Source organism: Drosophila willistoni (genome assembly GCF_018902025.1).
Source record: "Drosophila willistoni isolate 14030-0811.24 chromosome 2R unlocalized genomic scaffold, UCI_dwil_1.1 Seg200, whole genome shotgun sequence".
Classification (NCBI taxonomy): domain Eukaryota; kingdom Metazoa; phylum Arthropoda; class Insecta; order Diptera; family Drosophilidae; genus Drosophila; species Drosophila willistoni.
The window spans coordinates 7,595,435-7,615,958 of NW_025814051.1; the positions used below are offsets into that span (position 1 = coordinate 7,595,435).

The 20,524-nt window shown below is 34.9% G+C and overlaps 1 protein-coding gene and 3 long non-coding RNA genes across 7 annotated transcripts; all 4 read right to left on the reverse strand.

Moving 5' to 3' along the window:
• Positions 1-2,476: 2,476 nt before the first annotated feature.
• LOC111518780 lies at positions 2,477-3,187 on the reverse strand. The gene is made up of 2 exons (XR_006954290.1): positions 3,051-3,187; positions 2,477-2,961 (listed from the first exon to the last, which is right to left on the reverse strand). It is a non-coding gene; the product is annotated as an uncharacterized LOC111518780 (long non-coding RNA).
• A 104-nt stretch (positions 3,188-3,291) lies between these two features.
• LOC124460370 lies at positions 3,292-4,048 on the reverse strand. Of its 4 annotated transcripts, none has more exons than XR_006954293.1 (3): positions 3,942-4,041; positions 3,762-3,891; positions 3,292-3,420 (listed from the first exon to the last, which is right to left on the reverse strand). It is a non-coding gene; the product is annotated as an uncharacterized LOC124460370 (long non-coding RNA). The 4 variants fall into 4 exon arrangements; XR_006954294.1 differs by having other exon boundaries at positions 3,762-3,870; positions 3,942-4,040; XR_006954292.1 differs by lacking the exon at positions 3,762-3,891 and having other exon boundaries at positions 3,942-4,048.
• A 5,734-nt stretch (positions 4,049-9,782) lies between these two features.
• LOC111518777 lies at positions 9,783-10,749 on the reverse strand. The gene is made up of 5 exons (XR_002724076.2): positions 10,730-10,749; positions 10,605-10,668; positions 10,393-10,548; positions 10,314-10,332; positions 9,783-10,229 (listed from the first exon to the last, which is right to left on the reverse strand). It is a non-coding gene; the product is annotated as an uncharacterized LOC111518777 (long non-coding RNA).
• Positions 10,750-15,292: 4,543 nt separating this feature from the next.
• On the reverse strand, positions 15,293-18,842 carry LOC124460393. The gene is made up of 8 exons (XM_047011041.1): positions 18,613-18,842; positions 18,243-18,548; positions 17,874-18,179; positions 17,504-17,809; positions 17,134-17,439; positions 16,764-17,069; positions 16,417-16,699; positions 15,293-15,502 (listed from the first exon to the last, which is right to left on the reverse strand). The coding sequence occupies exons 1-8, from the start codon at positions 18,840-18,842 to the stop codon at positions 15,293-15,295; spliced, it is 2,253 nt and encodes a 750-aa protein (XP_046866997.1).
• Between the last annotated feature and the right edge of the window lie 1,682 nt (positions 18,843-20,524).

Below are 20,524 nucleotides of genomic sequence, written 5' to 3' on the forward strand. Positions count from 1 at the left end.
TCAGACTGAGACCCGAGAGACCCCCATTCCTCATACCTCAGACCCCAAAAGGCAGACCTAAAACCGAAATCCACAGTCACCGCACAACGTCAAGTTCAAAGTAAGCAGCAGTAACATAAAACAACAAAAGTTACCGAATCTTGATATGTATGTACATAGTTAACTATTTAGTGTACTTCTTCGACTTTGCTGTTAGGAGGCATTGAGATTCTTTTACGAGTCTTTACCCTAGACATTAACACGAACTTGTAAAGACAACACATAAAATGACCTTGTCCTGGCTTGGATTGAATGCAAAGTCATACATGGAGAAATATATGTACATATATAGGTAGGTATCGGCATACACGATTTGATTTTAATTATTCTAATTGCTTTTGCAGCTGCAACACATTGAGAAGGAAAACTTGCGCCCGGGTCTTTTGGCATTGATTGATGGACTTGAATGTGCCACAAATGTCCATGGCCAAGAGAAAACAACAATGAGCCAAAATCGAAAATTGAAGTCGAAGCCAAAACCAAAACCAAAACCGTGACCATTTCACTTGTCCCAGGTTGATCAAACAAATAAACGGCAGGCCAATTTCACACGACAATCGAATCAGAACACTTCATGAATATGAATATACGAATAATGATGAATGCATGGTCTTTCTCTTTCTCTCTCCCGCAACACTCTTTACTAGCCGAAGACGTGCGAAATGAATGAATGAAACGAATGACGGGCTGACTGAATGCCTGACTGACTGAATGAGGTGGCAAAAATTATACACAAAATGCAGAAGGCAATTCCGCATTGCCCAACAGTGGTTCAAGATATTTGAAGCAATATTGAAAACTTTTTAAAAATATTTTACTCTAGACTTTATGTTAAATATACCTTAACCTAATGAACTGGATATCCGCGGTAATATAGAACACAACAATCACTATTTTTACAACCATTTAGAGCGATTTTGGTCTAAAAAGATTTATATATTTAGCGGATAATGTTTGAATAATAGTAAATCTAGCCTTTTTTCGCAAAAATAGTGTTGTCAAATCTAGAAATAATGTTAGAAACTGCACAAATAATGAATTGCCATGTTGTATATTTTAATTATAAAACGCATGATAATAAATCATGACTTCTTTGGGAATATATTCTAATATATTCTAACTTCTATAAGATCATTGCATTTAATTTTTAGACGAAAAATAAATTAAATATTTGAAGTACTTAACTTTTACCAACACTATCCGCCAAATGTAGCTGTTTGTAAATGCAATATTATTTGCTTAAAAATAGATGCAGTAATTTTAGTTTGTAAGCAACATTACAGAACATCAGAAAGAATGATACATGTTCGATAAAGATTTAAGTAGATGTACAATCTGAAAAATAACTTACAGCCCCAAAAAGCTGGTTTCGTATTAGTTTTATATACTTCTGCCCACTGTGCAAGCACATCGAACGAGTAGGAGTGAAGTAAACTGTGGTAAGTAGCAGTAGCCTCTGTCTCTCCGACTCTGACATTTGAGGCTGACTCTGATTTTTTTTGGTTTTGCTTTTGTGCCTCTGGTGGAAGTCCGGCCGACCGCCTGCCATACGCCAAAAAACTCCAGCCCCTCATTGAATCCAAAAAAAAAAAAGAAAAGTAAAGAAAAAACCAGACCCCAACTTTTGCTATAATTTAATCAAAATTGGAATTGTTGCTGGCACACATATGGAATCCATATTTTGTTTTCTTTATATCTTTTTAAAAATTTTCCCCCCCCCCCCGCCATATTTGCATTTGAGCTTCAGTTTATTTTCGTCAGTGATTTCCTTTTGACAGCGAAACGGCCGCAACTTGTCATAACAGACAACTGCAAAAACACCAAGTGAACTAAAGAAATTGGTTTCTTTTCTATGATGGACATGTGTTTGGTGAAATTTTTGGATAGTGAGGACGTCTGAAGTTTTGGACATTTGATGTGTTGGAACACTCTCTTCAATTAGCTACGCTACGAAACAACCAAAGAAATAAAGGTTTCCTTTCCAGCATCTGATTTTAAGTCTATGTAGATTAGCTTTATGCTGTTGTGCTGTCGACACTTGTCAGCAAATGGTCTTAAATGGTCACACCCTGATATACATACTTGCTTTCATCACTCCACTTATATTCCATAAATGCGTTGAAATCAACATACAAAGCTGTAAACTGCACCCAAAACAGCTTAGATGGCTGGGAATGTGTTATTCTAATTTCATATTTATCGATCTTTAGAGAGGCTGAGATAAGCTGATAAACAGGCATAATAATATGTTAATCTATGCCTATTTTCTGTTTGAAACATAATCTTCAAATTTTATTATGGATAAGCGAAGATATTTCCGTCTCTAATTTTCAATGGTTCATCATGGGTCTTCTTTAGTAGAAATTTTATTCCCATTGAGATGAAGATTTATATTAATATTCATATAGACAGTTTCTACGATACTTTGAGGGACTAGTAGGCATGAAGAAACTACATTCATTTAATATTTATAAAATTACATTTAAATTTTAATGTTGCGTAACATATAACTATATCCTTTTGTTCCTGTGTGATCTTCCAAAGGCATGTGGGCGAAGACCAACATCATTTAACGATAGCGTTTTCATAATTCGAAAGGCATTCATTCGTATCGAAAGGCATAAAAAGCTACGAACCATCCAAGATATTGCCTAATGTCTTGGCGAATCCAATTGTACCACGTAATCCATTAAATTTAGTTTATTATAAAATATCATTACTTCAAAACGGTATGGTCAAGTTCAAGAGAAGGGTACCAGTCGATACCATACTCGATGAAGAGGCAAGCCATCTCATCCACATAAACCGAAGGCCCGTGAAACCCAGAGCCATGATACCGATTCTAGACATTAGTGATGGCGTTCTTGTTAAATTGTTTACTAGTTTGAAAACCAAAACCTTCTGGAATCGTTTTATGGTCCGCTGTGTTTTAAGATAGAAAATTTGCATCCAGGATTAAGATAAAAACCTAATCCAAAGTCATAGAGAAGTATGTGTGTGGTAAGACATACCTTCTGTATGTTTATCTTCTTGCTATCGTCAATATCCAAACTGCATTTACTACCAATAGCCAATGCCAATGCAATCTTAAAGAAAAAAAAAAATATACTTACTTACATGTTCTTACCTGTTTAATATATAAGAAATACTTACCAAATGAAAGTGGATGAAGTAGCAGCAAATATATTCAGCGAAAAATCCTGCAACAAACGTACCAGCACTAACATCCAGAGCCGTTATCCAGGCTATGGCTGTCACAGGGCTCCAGTTTTATGCAGCTACCAGGTCCTTATTCGAATTTAATTTGTTTTATTTTAGTTTATGAAGAGTTGTGTACACGTTGAATGCTGGTTTGTGAATAAAATAATTTAAAGTTGTAGGCTAAAAGAAAAGGAGAATAGCCTACTTTAAACTTTTTTGACAAATTTGTTTTTAAATTTTGTTTACTAGTTCCAAAAAGTTGTGTACTTTTCGTTTGTTGGTTGGCTTGTGAATTTTTAGTTGAAGGTGTAGGCCAAATTAAAAGAATAGACTACTTAGATTTTTTGGTTTTACAAATTTTCGGTTTCATAAATTGTTTTTTTTTTAGTAGCTCGAATATAGTTGTGTACTTTTCGTTTGTTGTTTTGTGACTGATATGAGGAGCTGTTAAGTTGAAGGTGTAGGCTAAAATCCAAAAAGAATAGCCTACTTCAACCTTCTTTTTTGGTTGCTTTTCTTACCAATTTTTGGTTTGTTATTAATTGGTCTTTGTTTTATTAATTTAATTTTTTTAGTGGTTCCAAAATAGTTATGTAGTTTTTGTTGTTGGTTTGTGACTGATATGAGGAGCTGTTGAGTTGAACGTGTAGGCTAAATTAAAATAGCCTACTTCAACTGTTTTTTTTCGTTTTTTTTCTTACCGATTTTTGGTTTCTGGAATTATTTTTGTTTTAATTTTTGTAGTGGCTCCGAAATGGTTGTGTACTTGTCGTTTATTGGTTTGTGACTGATATACAAATCTGGTAGGTTGAGGCTGTAGGCTAAATTCAAGAAGGAATAGCCTACTTCGATTATTTTTTTAGCCTACTATGATTGATTGTTTTTGTAAAACTATTTGGTTGTTCATTTTTTAGCCTACTTTGAATGATTTTTCTCACAATTATTTTGTTCTTTATGATTGTACTACGCTGTCGCCAAGCTTTTCTTGACAGCAGTGCTACCAGTTTGGCAATTAAGTGGATAGATCTGGCAAATTTTAAAGAAATTTGCAACTTTTATTTTTTTAATGTTGCCAGAGCAGCCGAATTTTCCCCGATTTTATATTTCAGAGTAAAGTATTTGGCTGCCAGAGCAGTCAAACTACGCTTAACACTCTGGCAAAACTAAAGTCCATAAAAAATAGACTTTGCCAACAGTGAAATCTAGCAATTTCAACAATTTTATTATAAAACTTGCAAATTCTTAGATTTTTCTTCAGTGTTTTTGCATTTTGTATACATTTTTGTCAGTGTCTCCACAAATTTATAATTAAGATATCGGAATAGTAAAGACGCTGACAATAATAGAGTATAATTCGATGCTATATTATAGTAGAAATATACATACATTATTTAAAATTATTACACTTCGAATATTGTATGCACTACAACGCCATGAAAAATTTTGCCATACTTGGCTCAAATTACTGCAATTTTTCCCCCAAATCTAATAATTTTTACTTAGGAGATTCTGGCAGCACTGCTTCACAGTTATCTACAATATTTTAAAAAATAATAGAAATAGTCAAAGTAATGTAAAGAGCTAAATGACTTTAAAAACTATTTCCTAGTTACAATTATTAAATATTTGTTAAAAGTTCTTAGGAAACGCATCATTATCGAAAAAAAAAACCAACAAACCCAATTTGTATTGAATCCATTCATAATGTATATGTATATAGATATAGAAATATGCTTTGTTAATTTATAAATGTGTGTAAACACAATAAATAATATGACAATCTATTAACTGATTGTGTAAAAGAATCAAATTATATATTTGGGTATATAAATTCAATAACTTCAATTATAACGTTTCTTTTATCCATCGCATTGACAATATCTTGATTTGAGCCTCAGATCCATCGCCGTTGCCATCATCCCCATCTCATCGATCATTTTCAAAAGACTTCTTGGTTATCTGCCACTGTTGGCATCAAATTGCCAATTCACAGCACGAACTTTGGCGATTCGACTACAAGCCAGGCTCAAAGACCTCGGCCAACAATGGCAATTTGTAGGCCTATTACAAGAGCATTAAGGTAGAAACAAAACGAAAAACGAAAAGATAACAGCAAAAAATTGAGCCACTCTTTTTTTTTTGCCTTGCTTTGTTAATAGACTCTTGGATGACTGCGCCCACGGTTCAGGCTTTTGGGGAGCGGCTCTGCAACTCTGTTTCCCTCACGCTCTCTCTATCTCTCTAACTATCTCCATGTTTCTTTCTCTATCCCTCTCTATGTATCTCGGCCCGTCTACGCACTGGCATGTGGCCAAAAACAGAGTCTTTTGCAGCTTGTACGCATTGAAAATTGGGTGCGTTTATGCAAAAAAGTGACAAGTCGACATGGTTGTGGCCAGCCCCCGATTCATACATGCCTCCTACCTACGACCGCCCTCTAACTTCTTCTTCTCCTCTCATCATCAGAAACATTATATATATATATATGTATATCTATAAGGTGAAATCGCTTGGCGCACGCCCCGGGCATATTTTCATGCGTTTATTATTGCCTGCCTGCGTTTGCTTTTTTGGACGCCGACGCCGTTGACAGAGACCAAGTTGGATGGCATGGGGGACGGAATCGGAGTTGGTGTCGGTGTCGGTGGCTGTCTCGGAGTCGGAGTCGTCTGTCGGGCTGCATTTGAAACATGTTTAAAATTTATGATTAACACACGTGCATTCAAATTTTTCCTTTTTTTTCTTTTTCTTCATTGGTTTTTAATTCTATGCAGTCCATAAGACAAGACTTTGGCTTGGCTATGGCAGAGATTTCTATTTGTTTATGTGAATAATTTTTATGTGAATATTGTTGGATATTTATAGTTCTTAATGGTGTCGCTGCCATCCAACGAGAAGGGGAATGGCAGTGGCAATGGCAGACTGTGGGTTGAGGTGTTTAAATATGAATATCAAATAATCGAAATCAATATGAACATTGTAAAGTGCAATGAACCAAATGCCACGAAAGATTTGTTGAATAAATAAAAATGTTGGTTTAGCTTAGAAATTAATTGAACAACAATGTGGTAAATAATGTAATACCTTTACTAATTGAAGAAAGTTTGACCTTTCTATTCTATATCTATTAATTTATATAGAATTATTATTTATAATAGAAGAAACTAATGATGTGTTAAATCTTTGATTATTGAAGCAATTTTGAATTTAAATAAAACTATGGAACTAGGAATACAATTCTCTAATATAGAATATTAAAGTATAATTAAGGCATTATCATACCTTCTATTAAAAAGAACTTGTTGCTATATTGAGGGCTTAGTATTATACTTTGAACTATCTTTGAATTGTTTTTAAAAAAGAGTTTTGTATATTTCTAGGTTTTCAGGCCAATCTTTCGATATATTGATAGTTGATACCAGTTGAAAGTATTTTTACAAAAACTTCATAAGGCTGTAAGGCTTAACTATTTGAAGCAATTAACTTTGTAGAACGAAATTAAATAAGATTAAATAAATGGATACCAAACTAATGGAGAAAAAAAATTGAACTCGGTTGTTAAACTAAAGGTCAAGTAATGGTTTCATACGATCTTAAAGTTGAAGACAATATTGTATATTTGGTCACATCAATAGAACATAGCAAAAATAATTCCTTTACTTGTAGGGAAATATACTAATTAACTTAAGATAACTTATTCAATATACACACATAATTTTATTAGTATTATTAATAAGAGATTTACGCAAAATTGTAAAGTTCACGTAATTTGAGAAACTAAGCTATAGCAACTAAGGCCTTAAGGTTATAATGCGTATGCTTAAAATAAACTTAAATTAACCTAGTATTAATATTATTATTTACATTTACATTTAATATTTACATTTGTATTGTAAATTAGATGGTAGATATTGGTAGCTTTAAGGAATTCAATAGCTTCTTCTAAATCCTGGTAGATCTCTCCTGTTGGAATAACAGGCATACACACATAATTGTTAGAATCTATTTTATATATACATATATCTATGTACAAATTATTCGCCAATCCTCAACCCTTTCATTATCCTTGACGGACCTGCCTTTTAAGTATTGCTTTATCGGAGAGAAACCGAAAGCAAGAAAATAATAAATTTAATAAAGAATGCATCTATGTATGTGTATATACATAAGTATATAGAAATGTTTCAAGAAAAGTCTATGCTTTTAATAATAGAAGCCAAGTTAGATTTTAATTTATTCAAATTTCTACTCAAACAAAGAGTTATACGGAATCAGAAAAACTGAAACCATAGAAACCATAGAAAACGTTAATATTGAATAAGATTTAAACTGTTTGAATATTAGAAACTGGTTTTTGATTTAATATTAGTTTTGTGGTGAATCTGTGCATAATCTGTCATTACCAGAAAAGATATGTGTGTCATAATATGTATATTGATAACATTATTCTTGCAATTTACTGACATTGTTCGAAATCCACATCAAGTAGAGTTTTAATTGTAGGTGTCTATTGTATATACTTTATAACTAAAGATGTGAATTCTCTAATAACAGAGAGATTGTAAATTAAAGAGTTTTTCTTCTTCATTTTTTTTCAAAGTAATCTTCTTCATAAAAACTAATTGCAACCTTAAGCCGAAAACAAATGTTTGATTAATTTCACTTGAAAATTTCACTTGTTCATCACTGCGCATGCTGCGGCGGTGGCTTCGGTGGCGGCATCTTTCCCAATCAAAAGGGATCAGGCAAACATCAGCAGCAGCGACAGTGGTAACATCATCGACTCCATCTCGAGGGTAATTAGAGTAGAGCGAGGCAAAAGCGCATTATTGCTGCCGCTGGTGCACATTTTCACCGGGCAATTAAAGCGCCAATGAGTGCATATACGAGAAGATTGGGATGGGGCTGCAGATGGAGACGAACGACAAAGACCAAGACAAGAGACCAGAGACTTTCGTGCAGCACTGTCGATGATGCAGCTTTACCGCCCGCTTCTAACGAGCGAAAGTGTTGTAAAATATTTGTTCGTCCCCCTCTCACTCACTCTCCATCTCTCTCTCTCTTGTTTTTTTGTCTGTTTTGTCCCGCTTTTACATGCATTATGTTTCTGTTTTGGAACGTCGCCGCCCGTTGCACATTTTTCTGTTATTTTATTGTTTTTCCATTTCGAATTTTTTAATTGCATTTGTTTTTTTTTTTTCTCTTTGGTTTTTTTTCTTCTCTTTTTTGGTCTTGTAAGTTGTTGTTTGTGGGCTTGGTCCCGCTCCAATTTGTTGACGTTTTTCTTCTCTTGATACCCTAGATTGGTGCGGAGGAAGAGGGTTATGTTAGAGTCATTAATATGCAGTGCAATATTTGATTTGAATTGAAAAAGTTTGGCACTGGAACTTCCCTTCCAGCGCGTCATGGACTTGCAGATCCATATTACATCCTTTATAAACAATCGACTTATGGCAAATAAGGATATTTTGATTAGTTTCAAAAATTGTACAACCCATTTACATTAACGAGACAAAGCCTTGTGTATAGATATCAAAATAAGTTTTGTAGATTTCGTCTAATATGCGTTTTATTCTTTTTCATTAGAGATGATTTTTTTCCGATACCTTAACAAAAATTTTCATCGATAACTGTTAATCGGTTAGATAAAAGGAATATACATACAGATTATTTAATATAGTCAATTTCCAAATAATGTAACCTTTAAATTTCAGTTTTGGAAGACGTTTAACCCCAGATCATAAGACTAGTTCAGTTTTGTATTAGACCTCTTTATTAAATCTAGGGTATTATGAAGTCGATTCGTTCAGCCTTGCTTAAGGATTTTTTGTTAACGCTTTTTGAGCAATGTGTCACAGTTGATCAAGCCACTTTCATGTTATTTATGTGTTTAATTAATTTTCATTTTGAGTAGTCTGTCTCGACAACGAACAAAAAATGAAGTGTAGAAATGCACTGACCATTGCAACAGCCAATCCAATCATCCATTTGATAAAGAAGCAAAGCAAAGAAAAAAAAATGTTGTAAATTCGTTTTGTCCAAATGCATTGGTCAACAATTACTTTCATTTTCAACATCAATTTTTCCTAATGCTGGGAAACGCTTTAACTCAAACAGTGAGTCACATTAAAACATCATTGTCATTAACTTTAATTGTTGGTTAGGGTTTTTGCGCAAAACAACAAATTGCTTTTTAATTAGCGAAATTAGTTTTTAAACAAATTAAGAAACAAAAACAAAGTTTTAAAAATTTCCTTCTGAATGACATACTGTTTATTGTTATTAACTGCATATTCTAAAATCCATTACATTCTATGAAGGATTTAATTAGTAGTGAAAATAATTGAAATCGCATTGACAGGATAAAGTGGTCCTAAAAACGAATGCTAAAAATGTCAAACATTAGGAATCATTTCACCTCCTTGTCCTTTGGTCTTCCTTGCAGATTTTATTCCAGTCATTGAACTACTTCAACTACTTATAGATATTCTTACAGAAGCAACAAGAAGAGTCTCCCAAGATTTCGCAAACAAAACAGAAAATTTACATAAATTATTTATTTGGATTTTAAAAAAAAATAACAATTAGTCATAAGTGCCTTTGATGACCTCCAAAGTTGAATGGATTCAGAGACAGATATTGGCTCCTAGATTGGCCACTACAAGTGTGTACAAGACAAGACCAAAAATCGCCGATCAAAAATGCCCGGTCTTAGTATAATTGGACGTCCCATAATATAAGCCAAGGATGGGCAAGGATGGTTTTTTTCGCTCTCGTGGCTATTTACCGGCAGAGGCTGGGCAGAGAAATCGGTGTGTGCGTCGAGTCCAAAAAATTACCTTTATTTCTGCCCAGCCTCTGCTGCTGATGCTCTGGCTCCCAAGTTAAATTTTCGTGCAAACTCTTCAAATAAACTTTTCCAACAAAGCTTTAATTTTGAAATATGCCACCTTAGATCACCTTTATAAAATGAATGGCTGAAAAAATGCCTAGATGCAGAAAGATTTTAAAGAAATGGTATTACAATGGTAATACGAAAATCTGTAAAATTTAAACTAAATAAATATTCTTACCATAGACAGTGAAAAAGATCTGAAAAGCACATCCTTTGTAAAATAGTATTCAAACTTAAGTAATAAATTGTTAACTCACATATTGGAAATTAAGGAAAATAGTTTGAATGAACTGGGTTCAAATTAAAAATTATCTAGTCATCGTTTTATCAATTTCCAGAATTATATTGCAGAAGGTCCTTCCTGCCTCCATTAGCTGCCAGCCAAGTCAGACCAAAGTTCAAAACGTCGCCGTCTAAGAAAAAATATGAATAAATAAAAGCAGCCTAAATATTGCTTTGAGCAAGTTACCTTTAGTACATAGAAGTAAGAACTTTAACCAAAGGAAAATAAAACAAAAGTGCAAAAATACCATCTAAAAGGAAAAGTTTCTGAAAAATATAAGTAATGTAAAATTGCATTGAAACAAGTATTACCTTTTTTTTTGAGAGTTTCTCAAAATTATTATAAAAAAAAAATTTTGTGAAATTAAGGAAAATACAATTGGAAAAACCACAACACTTTTTAATTTTTTTTATTTTTCACATTTTTCCGAATGTAGAAACCGTACGTGTTCTTCGAGTAACTTTTACCAACTGATGAAATTGAGTTAAATTTTATGTATTTATATAGTTTCATTTAACTGAAATACTCAGCCTACTTGATTGCAAACACATGGACAGAAAATGTTCAGTGTTGTTTACTGCGAAATTTTACTTAAATTTTCAGTGTTGTTTACTGTTATGAAGTTAATGATGAAGTTGCCAGATCAGCTATGCGGCAAATCCGCTAGAATATTTAGTTCTTCTCTATAAACTCAGCCTACTTGATTGCAAACACATGGACAGAAAATGTTCAGTGTTGTTTACTGCGAAGTTTTACTTATATTTTCAGTGTTGATGTTAATGATGAAGTTGCCGGATCAACTATGCGGCAAATCCGCTAGAATATTTAGTTCTTCTCTATAAACTCAGCCTACTTGATTGCAAAAACATGGACAGAAAATGTTCAGTGTTGTTTACTGCGAAGTTTTACTTATAATTTCAGTGTTGTTTACTGTTATGAAGCTAATTATGAAGTTGCCAGATCAACTATGCGGCAAATCCGCTAGAATATTTAGTTCTTCTCTATAAATATTTTCAATATTAGCGTTGCTTTCTTTGTCATAGCTAATTAGTTCGAGACCTACCAAAGAGAAAAAAAAGCAGTTTAGAACTGTCAAATTTATGACTAAAATAACAAAAAATTAAACCAAGTATGTGCTACACATGCATCCCATGATTTACTGGCACTAGTATATAATTAGTTATTAGTTAAGTTATGGCAGTTTGTTCAACAAGAGCAAAAAGAACTCGGTCGACTTGAAAAAAATAGTATTTTTTTGCCTTATCGGCTGCGGTGGTAACTGGAGCAATAATCATGCAAACCACAGTTAAATGAAGTCGCGCATGAAGTGCATATAGTTGGATGCAACAACAAACGGAAAAAGAAAAAAAAAAGTAAGAGAGAGATAGAGAGAAGGAGAAACGTACATATAAGTAATTGCAAGATGGCAAAAAGAATTTTCTGTGGAAATTATATTTAACAATTTTCAGTGAAAATGCCTTAGAATTAAGTTTGGAGTTTGCCCGTTTTAATCAACGGTTGCATGCAACCGGCTGTGGCAAACGGGAACTTGCCACAGTGTGGGCAAGTGGATACCAAACCACTGAGGTGGCTTTTGTGTGGATTGTTTTGCGTTGTCATTATCTTGTTCGACAGCATTAATCAGCCAACCAAAGAGCTAGCCAGTTTGTCAGATTTGTACTTTATCATCTGGCAAATGAGAATTCTGAAAAAAAATTCTATTTTAAATTTCATTACAATAAACTGAGATTCATTTTCGTTTGAGTTTCATTCGCCTTGTTGTTCGTTTCTAATTTGAAAAGGAAAAACAATTTTTTTTCTAGTAATTTGCACGTCTTATACGGTTAACGAGAATTTGATTTATTGCCATTTCTATAATTTGAAATTCATACAAATTGTAATGAAAGAAAAAAATATATATCTTCTCATATCATTTCATTTTCAATTTTTCGCATTGTCGCCGCCAGTCAACAAAGTTCTATGAAGATTTATGACAACCAATTGACCCAAGATGTGAGAAGGTATACAAACTATTGGATCGGTGCAGGGAGCAAACTAAATTGAAATTGAGTTTTATTTTGCAATAAAAATAAATTCAAGTTATTCGAGTATTTGAGGGCATAGTAATAGAGAGACTACAATAAGAGAATCTAAAGCGGTTATAATGAGACTATCACGTTAAGATGATTTAATGAAAAACTTTAAAAAGTCTTAAGATTCTGAAGTCTAACATTTTCGTTTAAGTTTTATAAGGTAAATATAAAGGATTTGACTTTTGAATTAACTTTGAAAATGCAACCACCGATAATAAATTAAAATTTGGTATAAGATTTTATGTAGATAACTTTAGTTTTGGTAAAACTTCTGGATTGATTAAAGAAAGATCATTTTGTTTACTATAAAAGGCTCAAGGGCTTTATGTATACTTTTAGAAGACTATAACAAATTAACATTTAGGCCGAAGAAACTTTCATTCGAAATTTTGGAAATTTATATAACTAATTTGAAAAAGATCTTTAAAACATTGTTATACTCATTGTTATCAATTAAATGTTAATTGATTTATTTAACTATGTAAAAAAAAGGGATTTAACTGTGGCTTAATGTTTCATTAAGTAATTGCGCATAAAGGAGCAAATTAAAAGGGTTTTCCATATATATATTATCGAGAATAAATATAAAGTTTCAATTACAAAATAAAGTTTATGTATATTATTTAACTTTTTATACCTATGGAAGAAAGATTTCTATATGCATTATCTGTTATTTGTATTCAGGTAGGAAGGAGCGTTGGTGCACTTTTGTTACGGTTCGAATGGTGATAATAAAACACTTTTATAGCCAAATCATTTTAGCCATACATTACTTTTAGTATAGACTACTTTTCCCCCTCTTTAAGCCATGGAATGGCAATTGGTTTAGTGAAATTGTAGGCACTTAAAAAACCTTTCAAAAAAATGTTAAAATTTATTTCTCTAATTACCAATTAGACATAATAAACTGCCAATTAATAAAGTAATTGAAACTTTTGCCTTATGATTGAGCCTATTGAGATTATTTAAAATGTTATTAAGTTTTAACGGTTTTCGATTACATATAGCCATTATACTAATTTGCTATCTGATCCCGTCGAAAGTAGACATTTTTGCAAAATAATGAGCCTACAGGAAGAATTGTAACAACATGTGTGAATTCTTATAAAATATCTTGGCTTAACCCAAACATTGCCTTGCCTAGATTCAAGCTCTCTACTCTACGTTATCTTTAGTATTTATGTCATCGTTAAATTTGGCTTCCAGCTGCTTTTACCTCAACTAGGAACAAGTGCACAAGAGCATTCTGTGCTGCTGCTGCTGATGATGCCTACCAGATCCATATTCCCCCCATAGGTGTGGCACGAGAAAAATATTTAAACACAACATAAAAATTAAAATAGAAAAACGAAACTAGTCTAATCACACAGGCAAAGAGCAAGTTCACCGCTCAAGTCTTTAAAATGCTGGACAAGCGCACCAGCTAAATCATTCGCCATTTGATTTGGTTGCAGTAAATGATTATAGATTCAAAAAAAATCTAAAGAGAGTTAATTTTCAAACTGATTAATAGAGAAGAAGTATGAAATGATAAAAAAAATTATACAAAGAAGTTGTAAAAGTTGGTTTGAAAAATGTTTGTAAAAAAAGATCATTTTTTTATGATCTCCAAGATTAATTTGTCTTTTTAAACCAATTAATAAAACCTAGATTGGAAAATAAATATTAAATAATTCTTTTTATTATTCAGTAATTCTAATTTATTTAGTTAGTGACGATAAACCAAAGGATTCGCAATATTTTCTAAATTAACGAATCTTGATATTACGTTATCTTTAGTATAAAATTACTCCATGTTTTTCATTATTATTAAGAACTTTAACTTATTAATTAATAAACTTATTCCCACGACCCATTTCTTAATGTCCATCTCAACATGTCTGTCTCTTCCCAATGTGACACCAAAAGACAGCGGAAAATGGACCATGTTCATGTCCCAGTTTTCCGATCAAGACTTCAGATTAAAAACACCAAATGGAAGTTAATCCCTCGTCTGGAACCAACCAACTAAACACCACCAAATCTTGAGTTCAGAACAAGTGTAAATGATGCTGATCTGCTGGATCGTCGTCCCATCTTATCGTATGCGTTTTCTGTCAGGAAAAACAGCAAAGTAAAAAAAAAAAGATATAAAACTGGTTGCCTAAGTTACTACGTCGTATTAAATTTAATTTGCATGGCAAAAAAAAAAAATAAAATTGTAGTAGTTGGTATGTTTAGAGAATAGTTTAAATGAAGCCGCAGGCGCCTAAACTTGACACATTTTCTTTTAAGTTGCAACAAGAATAAACTTTTTCTTCAATAGTTGACCCAATTGACAAGGAATTTCATGGGTAAGTGAAGGGATCTGAGGGGGGGAAACATAGAAAAAGGGCGACATCAATCATTTCTGCATTTCTGAGACATTATTCTCCACCGTCATCGTGCTGATCTTAGGGGGCTTTAGCAATGACTTAGCAGCTTTTCTAGTAAAAGTCGAAAGAAATGCATTTTCAAGTTGGGAGTGAGAGAGAACCTTCGATTGGCCAAGTGGAAAAATCTTTAACTAAATGACAATCGATTAAGGTCACAAAATAAAAAAAACACAAAATCAGAAGAAAATAACAGAAAAAATAAAATAAGATTCCCGCGAAAGTTGCCCAAGACTAACGCGTTGCAACGCCCAGCAGCGGCAGTGGCAGCAACAGCAGCAGCAGCACCAGCAGCAGCAGCAAGTGGCGCCCAAGAAAAACTTCAATTGGTAGCCAAGCGAAGATCATCATCATAGCCATCATCATCGGATCATGCTTGGCTGCAAATTGAAGCAGGAGCAAAGTCAGAGTCAGAGACAGAGCCATAGATGGAGATGGAGATGGTGTTTGAGTTGGAGTTGGAGCTGGTGAGCTGAGAGTCAAGAGGCGCAACGGCGACGATTTGCATGACCAGTTGATGGGGTGCGTGAGTACGTGTCCGATCCTCGAAATCGAATATAGATTCATCGAAGAGGAAGAGCTAAATTGGAGCACTTCAATTACCTATAGCTTCAGTCATGCAAGCGATTTTCCCGCAGTGGACAAAAACAGAACAAGGCACTTTGTGAAATGTAGGGGGCAGGTGCATGAACATAGTTAGTTAGGCTCTCCCATCATCATCAACATCATCATCATCATCATCATCATCAATGGCTGCGGCATGGGTATTGTAGGAACCTGGCATAGTGAACCACTTGATCACTTGACCATGGAATTTGCATACATTCACTAAGAGCGAAAGGTAGGGAGGGAGAGAGAGAAAACGAGGGAGTAAACTAAGACAACATTTTGTGGTTTTTCTTTAACTTGCAAATGTTAGTCAAATGGAAATGCAGCAAGAGTATCGATATTATTCGCTGACAAAAACAAATTTATACAATTCCCAACTGAAAATCCTAATCATAGTGGAATATCTTCTATATATAGCTTTTTTATATTGATTCCAACTTTTAGCCTAGAAGCAAAATTCTGCCGCAATATTTACTAAAAACTGCTTTCTAAAAAATGAATTATCCAATAATTTGTTTGTTTTTTTTTATCATGTTATTCTAATTTATTATGTTTTACCAATTCTTTGTAAGTAAATTCTAAAAAGGTTTGTTTAATTCCCAGCAATTGCTGATGTGTTTTACAAACCTCGAAGTTGCTGGCCAATTGAGAAGTTTTAGAAATTTTATTTGAGGAGTATTTTTACAATGATTGTTGCTAGGATATTGTGCAATTTGTTGGCTTATGTACATATGTATTTTTTGGATTCATCTGGATGCCTTACAATGATTTATGTATGTTTTCTGCATTTCCAACTCCAGTTGGACCCTGATTATTTGGTACTTGAAATTTTATAAGGACATGCATACTATTACATATTTACATATCTATCTTTAAATCACCCACACTGACCATAAAAATATGTCTAGCAACAACTTCACGAATGGCTGCAAACAGATTTCTGCAAGGAGTATGATTCGGCAGCCAAGTTATCAAATCCTTGCCAACCGCATTCTTCAATAACTCGGGACATGAATGCACAAATCCATGATTTATACGACAAATGTTTAGTGGGATCAAATACGGTTTGATGGAACAGGCCCACAGTTCCAGATAAAGTACGCTCAGGAAATATGCCTGGCAATGATTACTGGCCAATACAACGTTACTAAGTTCGATGGGAATGCACCTAAAAAAAAAAGATCGATAGATAATACAAGAAATTTTCTTAACAATTGATTATAATCTCTTACCAATTGTTTGTAGTTGTAATGTATTCAAAGATATTCTGTGGTCTAGCAACAACTTCACGAATGGCTGCAAACAGATTTCTGCAAGGAGTATGATTCGGCAGCCAAGTTATCAAATCCTTGCCAACCGCATTCTTCAATAACTCGGGACATGAATGCACAAATCCATGATTTATACGACAAATGTTTAGTGGGATCAAATACGGTTTGATGGAACAGGCCCACAGTTCCAGATAAAGTACGCTCAGGAAATATGCCTGGCAATGATTACTGGCCAATACAACGTTACTAAGTTCGATGGGAATGCACCTAAAAAAAAAAGATCGATAGATAATACAAGAAATTTTCTTAACAATTGATTATAATCTCTTACCAATTGTTTGTAGTTGTAATGTATTCAAAGATATTCTGTGGTCTAGCAACAACTTCACGAATGGCTGCAAACAGATTTCTGCAAGGAGTATGATTCGGCAGCCAAGTTATCAAATCCTTGCCAACCGCATTCTTCAATAACTCGGGACATGAATGCACAAATCCATGATTTATACGACAAATGTTTAGTGGGATCAAATACGGTTTGATGGAACAGGCCCACAGTTCCAGATAAAGTACGCTCAGGAAATATGCCTGGCAATGATTACTGGCCAATACAACGTTACTAAGTTCGATGGGAATGCACCTAAAAAAAAAAGATCGATAGATAATACAAGAAATTTTCTTAACAATTGATTATAATCTCTTACCAATTGTTTGTAGTTGTAATGTATTCAAAGATATTCTGTGGTCTAGCAACAACTTCACGAATGGCTGCAAACAGATTTCTGCAAGGAGTATGATTCGGCAGCCAAGTTATCAAATCCTTGCCAACCGCATTCTTCAATAACTCGGGACATGAATGCACAAATCCATGATTTATACGACAAATGTTTAGTGGGATCAAATACGGTTTGATGGAACAGGCCCACAGTTCCAGATAAAGTACGCTCAGGAAATATGCCTGGCAATGATTACTGGCCAATACAACGTTACTAAGTTCGATGGGAATGCACCTAAAAAAAAAAGATCGATAGATAATACAAGAAATTTTCTTAACAATTGATTATAATCTCTTACCAATTGTTTGTAGTTGTAATGTATTCAAAGATATTCTGTGGTCTAGCAACAACTTCACGAATGGCTGCAAACAGATTTCTGCAAGGAGTATGATTCGGCAGCCAAGTTATCAAATCCTTGCCAACCGCATTCTTCAATAACTCGGGACATGAATGCACAAATCCATGATTTATACGACAAATGTTTAGTGGGATCAAATACGGTTTGATGGAACAGGCCCACAGTTCCAGATAAAGTACGCTCAGGAAATATGCCTGGCAATGATTACTGGCCAATACAACGTTACTAAGTTCGATGGGAATGCACCTAAAAAAAAAGATCGATAGATAATACAAGAAATTTTCTTAACAATTGATTATAATCTCTTACCAATTGTTTGTAGTTGTAATGTATTCAAAGATATTCTGTGGTCTAGCAACAACTTCACGAATGGCTGCAAACAGATTTCTGCAAGGAGTATGATTCGGCAGCCAAGTTATCAAATCCTTGCCAACCGCATTCTTCAATAACTCGGGACATGAATGCACAAATCCATGATTTATACGACAAATGTTTAGTGGGATCAAATACGGTTTGATGGAACAGGCCCACAGTTCCAGATAAAGTACGCTCAGGAAATATGCCTGGCAATGATTACTGGCCAATACAACGTTACTAAGTTCGATGGGAATGCACCTAAAAAAAAAAGATCGATAGATAATACAAGAAATTTTCTTAACAATTGATTATAATCTCTTACCAATTGTTTGTAGTTGTAATGTATTCAAAGATATTCTGTGGTCTAGCAACAACTTCACGAATGGCTGCAAACAGATTTCTGCAAGGAGTATGATTCGGCAGCCAAGTTATCAAATCCTTGCCAACCGCATTCTTCAATAACTCGGGACATGAATGCACAAATCCATGATTTATACGACAAATGTTTAGTGGGATCAAATACGGTTTGAAAACAATAAATGCATGGTCCATGCATGTGGATCTTGAAATAAATGTTTCTATTAATTTCAATCAATTATATTATTCAATTTACTTACTTGGATACAGGCCAAGAGATGAAATGATAGATATATTGCATATATCTATTATTGACATATAAACAACAACAATACGACGAAGACGACAAAGACGACAAAAAACGAAAAAACACCTGAAACACATGACAGTTTCAAGGTGTTGGGCTTGGAAAGGTGCCAAACAATACAACCTTTCCCTGGCGCGTGCCCATTTTCGCCTTTTTCGGAGGAGGCTGGCTCAACAGTGTTTCCACCTTGGCCACGTCCACTCCTCTTCTCGGCAACAACGAGAGGAGCTCCAACAGGTCGTCTTGTTGGTGAATTTTTAACTCCTTTGCTCTCTCTCGTAATGGCGCGGCGGGACTGTAGCCAACGCAATGCGTTTTATGAAGGGCTACATCAACAGCTCTCCTCCCGCGAAAGTGGCCGCATACGTCGCACGTGGCTGTGTATCCGCCCAGTAAGCAAAGCACCACACATGGCACCATGTGTTGGACCCGGTTTTTTTTGCAATGCTGGGAGCCACATACGACGCATCGCCACTTTCTTGCGCCATTCAAACAAATGAAATATTGAGATATATCAACCTCAGTCAGTACCTCTTTTTCCATGACTTGTCGGATTTTGACGCGAGTCTCCTCAAGCAAGTCATCAAAAAAGAGGTCCTGACTGTGGTTGATTACCACAGTACCCATATTGTTTGTGTTGCCGTTGTCACCATTGATGTCATTGGAGGGCAGAATGACCATCTCGGACCAGTCACACTGATCGAGATCGAATGGTGACATTGTTCGTGGAATCGGCGTCACGAACGCTGTCGGTGTTGATGATGCCGTTTCTGCATCATGAGCAAGCGGCATTGCTGCTGATGTTGCTGCTGCTGCTGCTGCTGATGTTGATGGTAATGGTGGTGGCAGTGCTGCTGCTGATGTTGTTGCTACTGGTGCTACTACTGGCAGTGCTGCTACTGCTGCTGGCAGTGCTGATGTTGCTGCTACTGCTGCTGGTGCTGCTGCTGCTACTCGCAGTGCTGCTGCTGGTGCTGCTGGCAGTGCTGATGTTGCTGCTACTGCTGCTGGTGCTGCTGGCAGTGCTGATGTTGCTGCTACTGCTGCTGGTGCTGCTGCTGCTACTCGCAGTGCTGCTGCTGGTGCTGCTGGCAGTGCTGATGTTGCTGCTACTGCTGCTGGTGCTGCTGCTGCTACTCGCAGTGCTGCTGCTGGTGCTGCTGGCAGTGCTGATGTTGCTGCTACTGCTGCTGGTGCTGCTGGCAGTGCTGATGTTGCTGCTACTGCTGCTGGTGCTGCTGGCAGTGCTGATGTTGCTGCTACTGCTGCTGGTGCTGCTGGCAGTGCGAGGGCGAGGGCGAGGGGGGCAAGAAATGCGGACATCTCGTGACTGACATTTCTTCGCATTCGCCCGTTCCTTAATCGCAATAGTTAGCAATTATTATTACTTGTAAAATGTTTAATGAAAATAAAATAATTTTATTCTTCAACTAAAAAAGAAAACTCATTTCTTTCATTGTTAATTGTTAAACGACAAGTATCGCAATAATAAAAAAAAGTAAATAATCTCAGTGATTTAAGATTTTACTCCGGTTGTACAAAAACTTTATTTCATTCATTATGCAAGTTT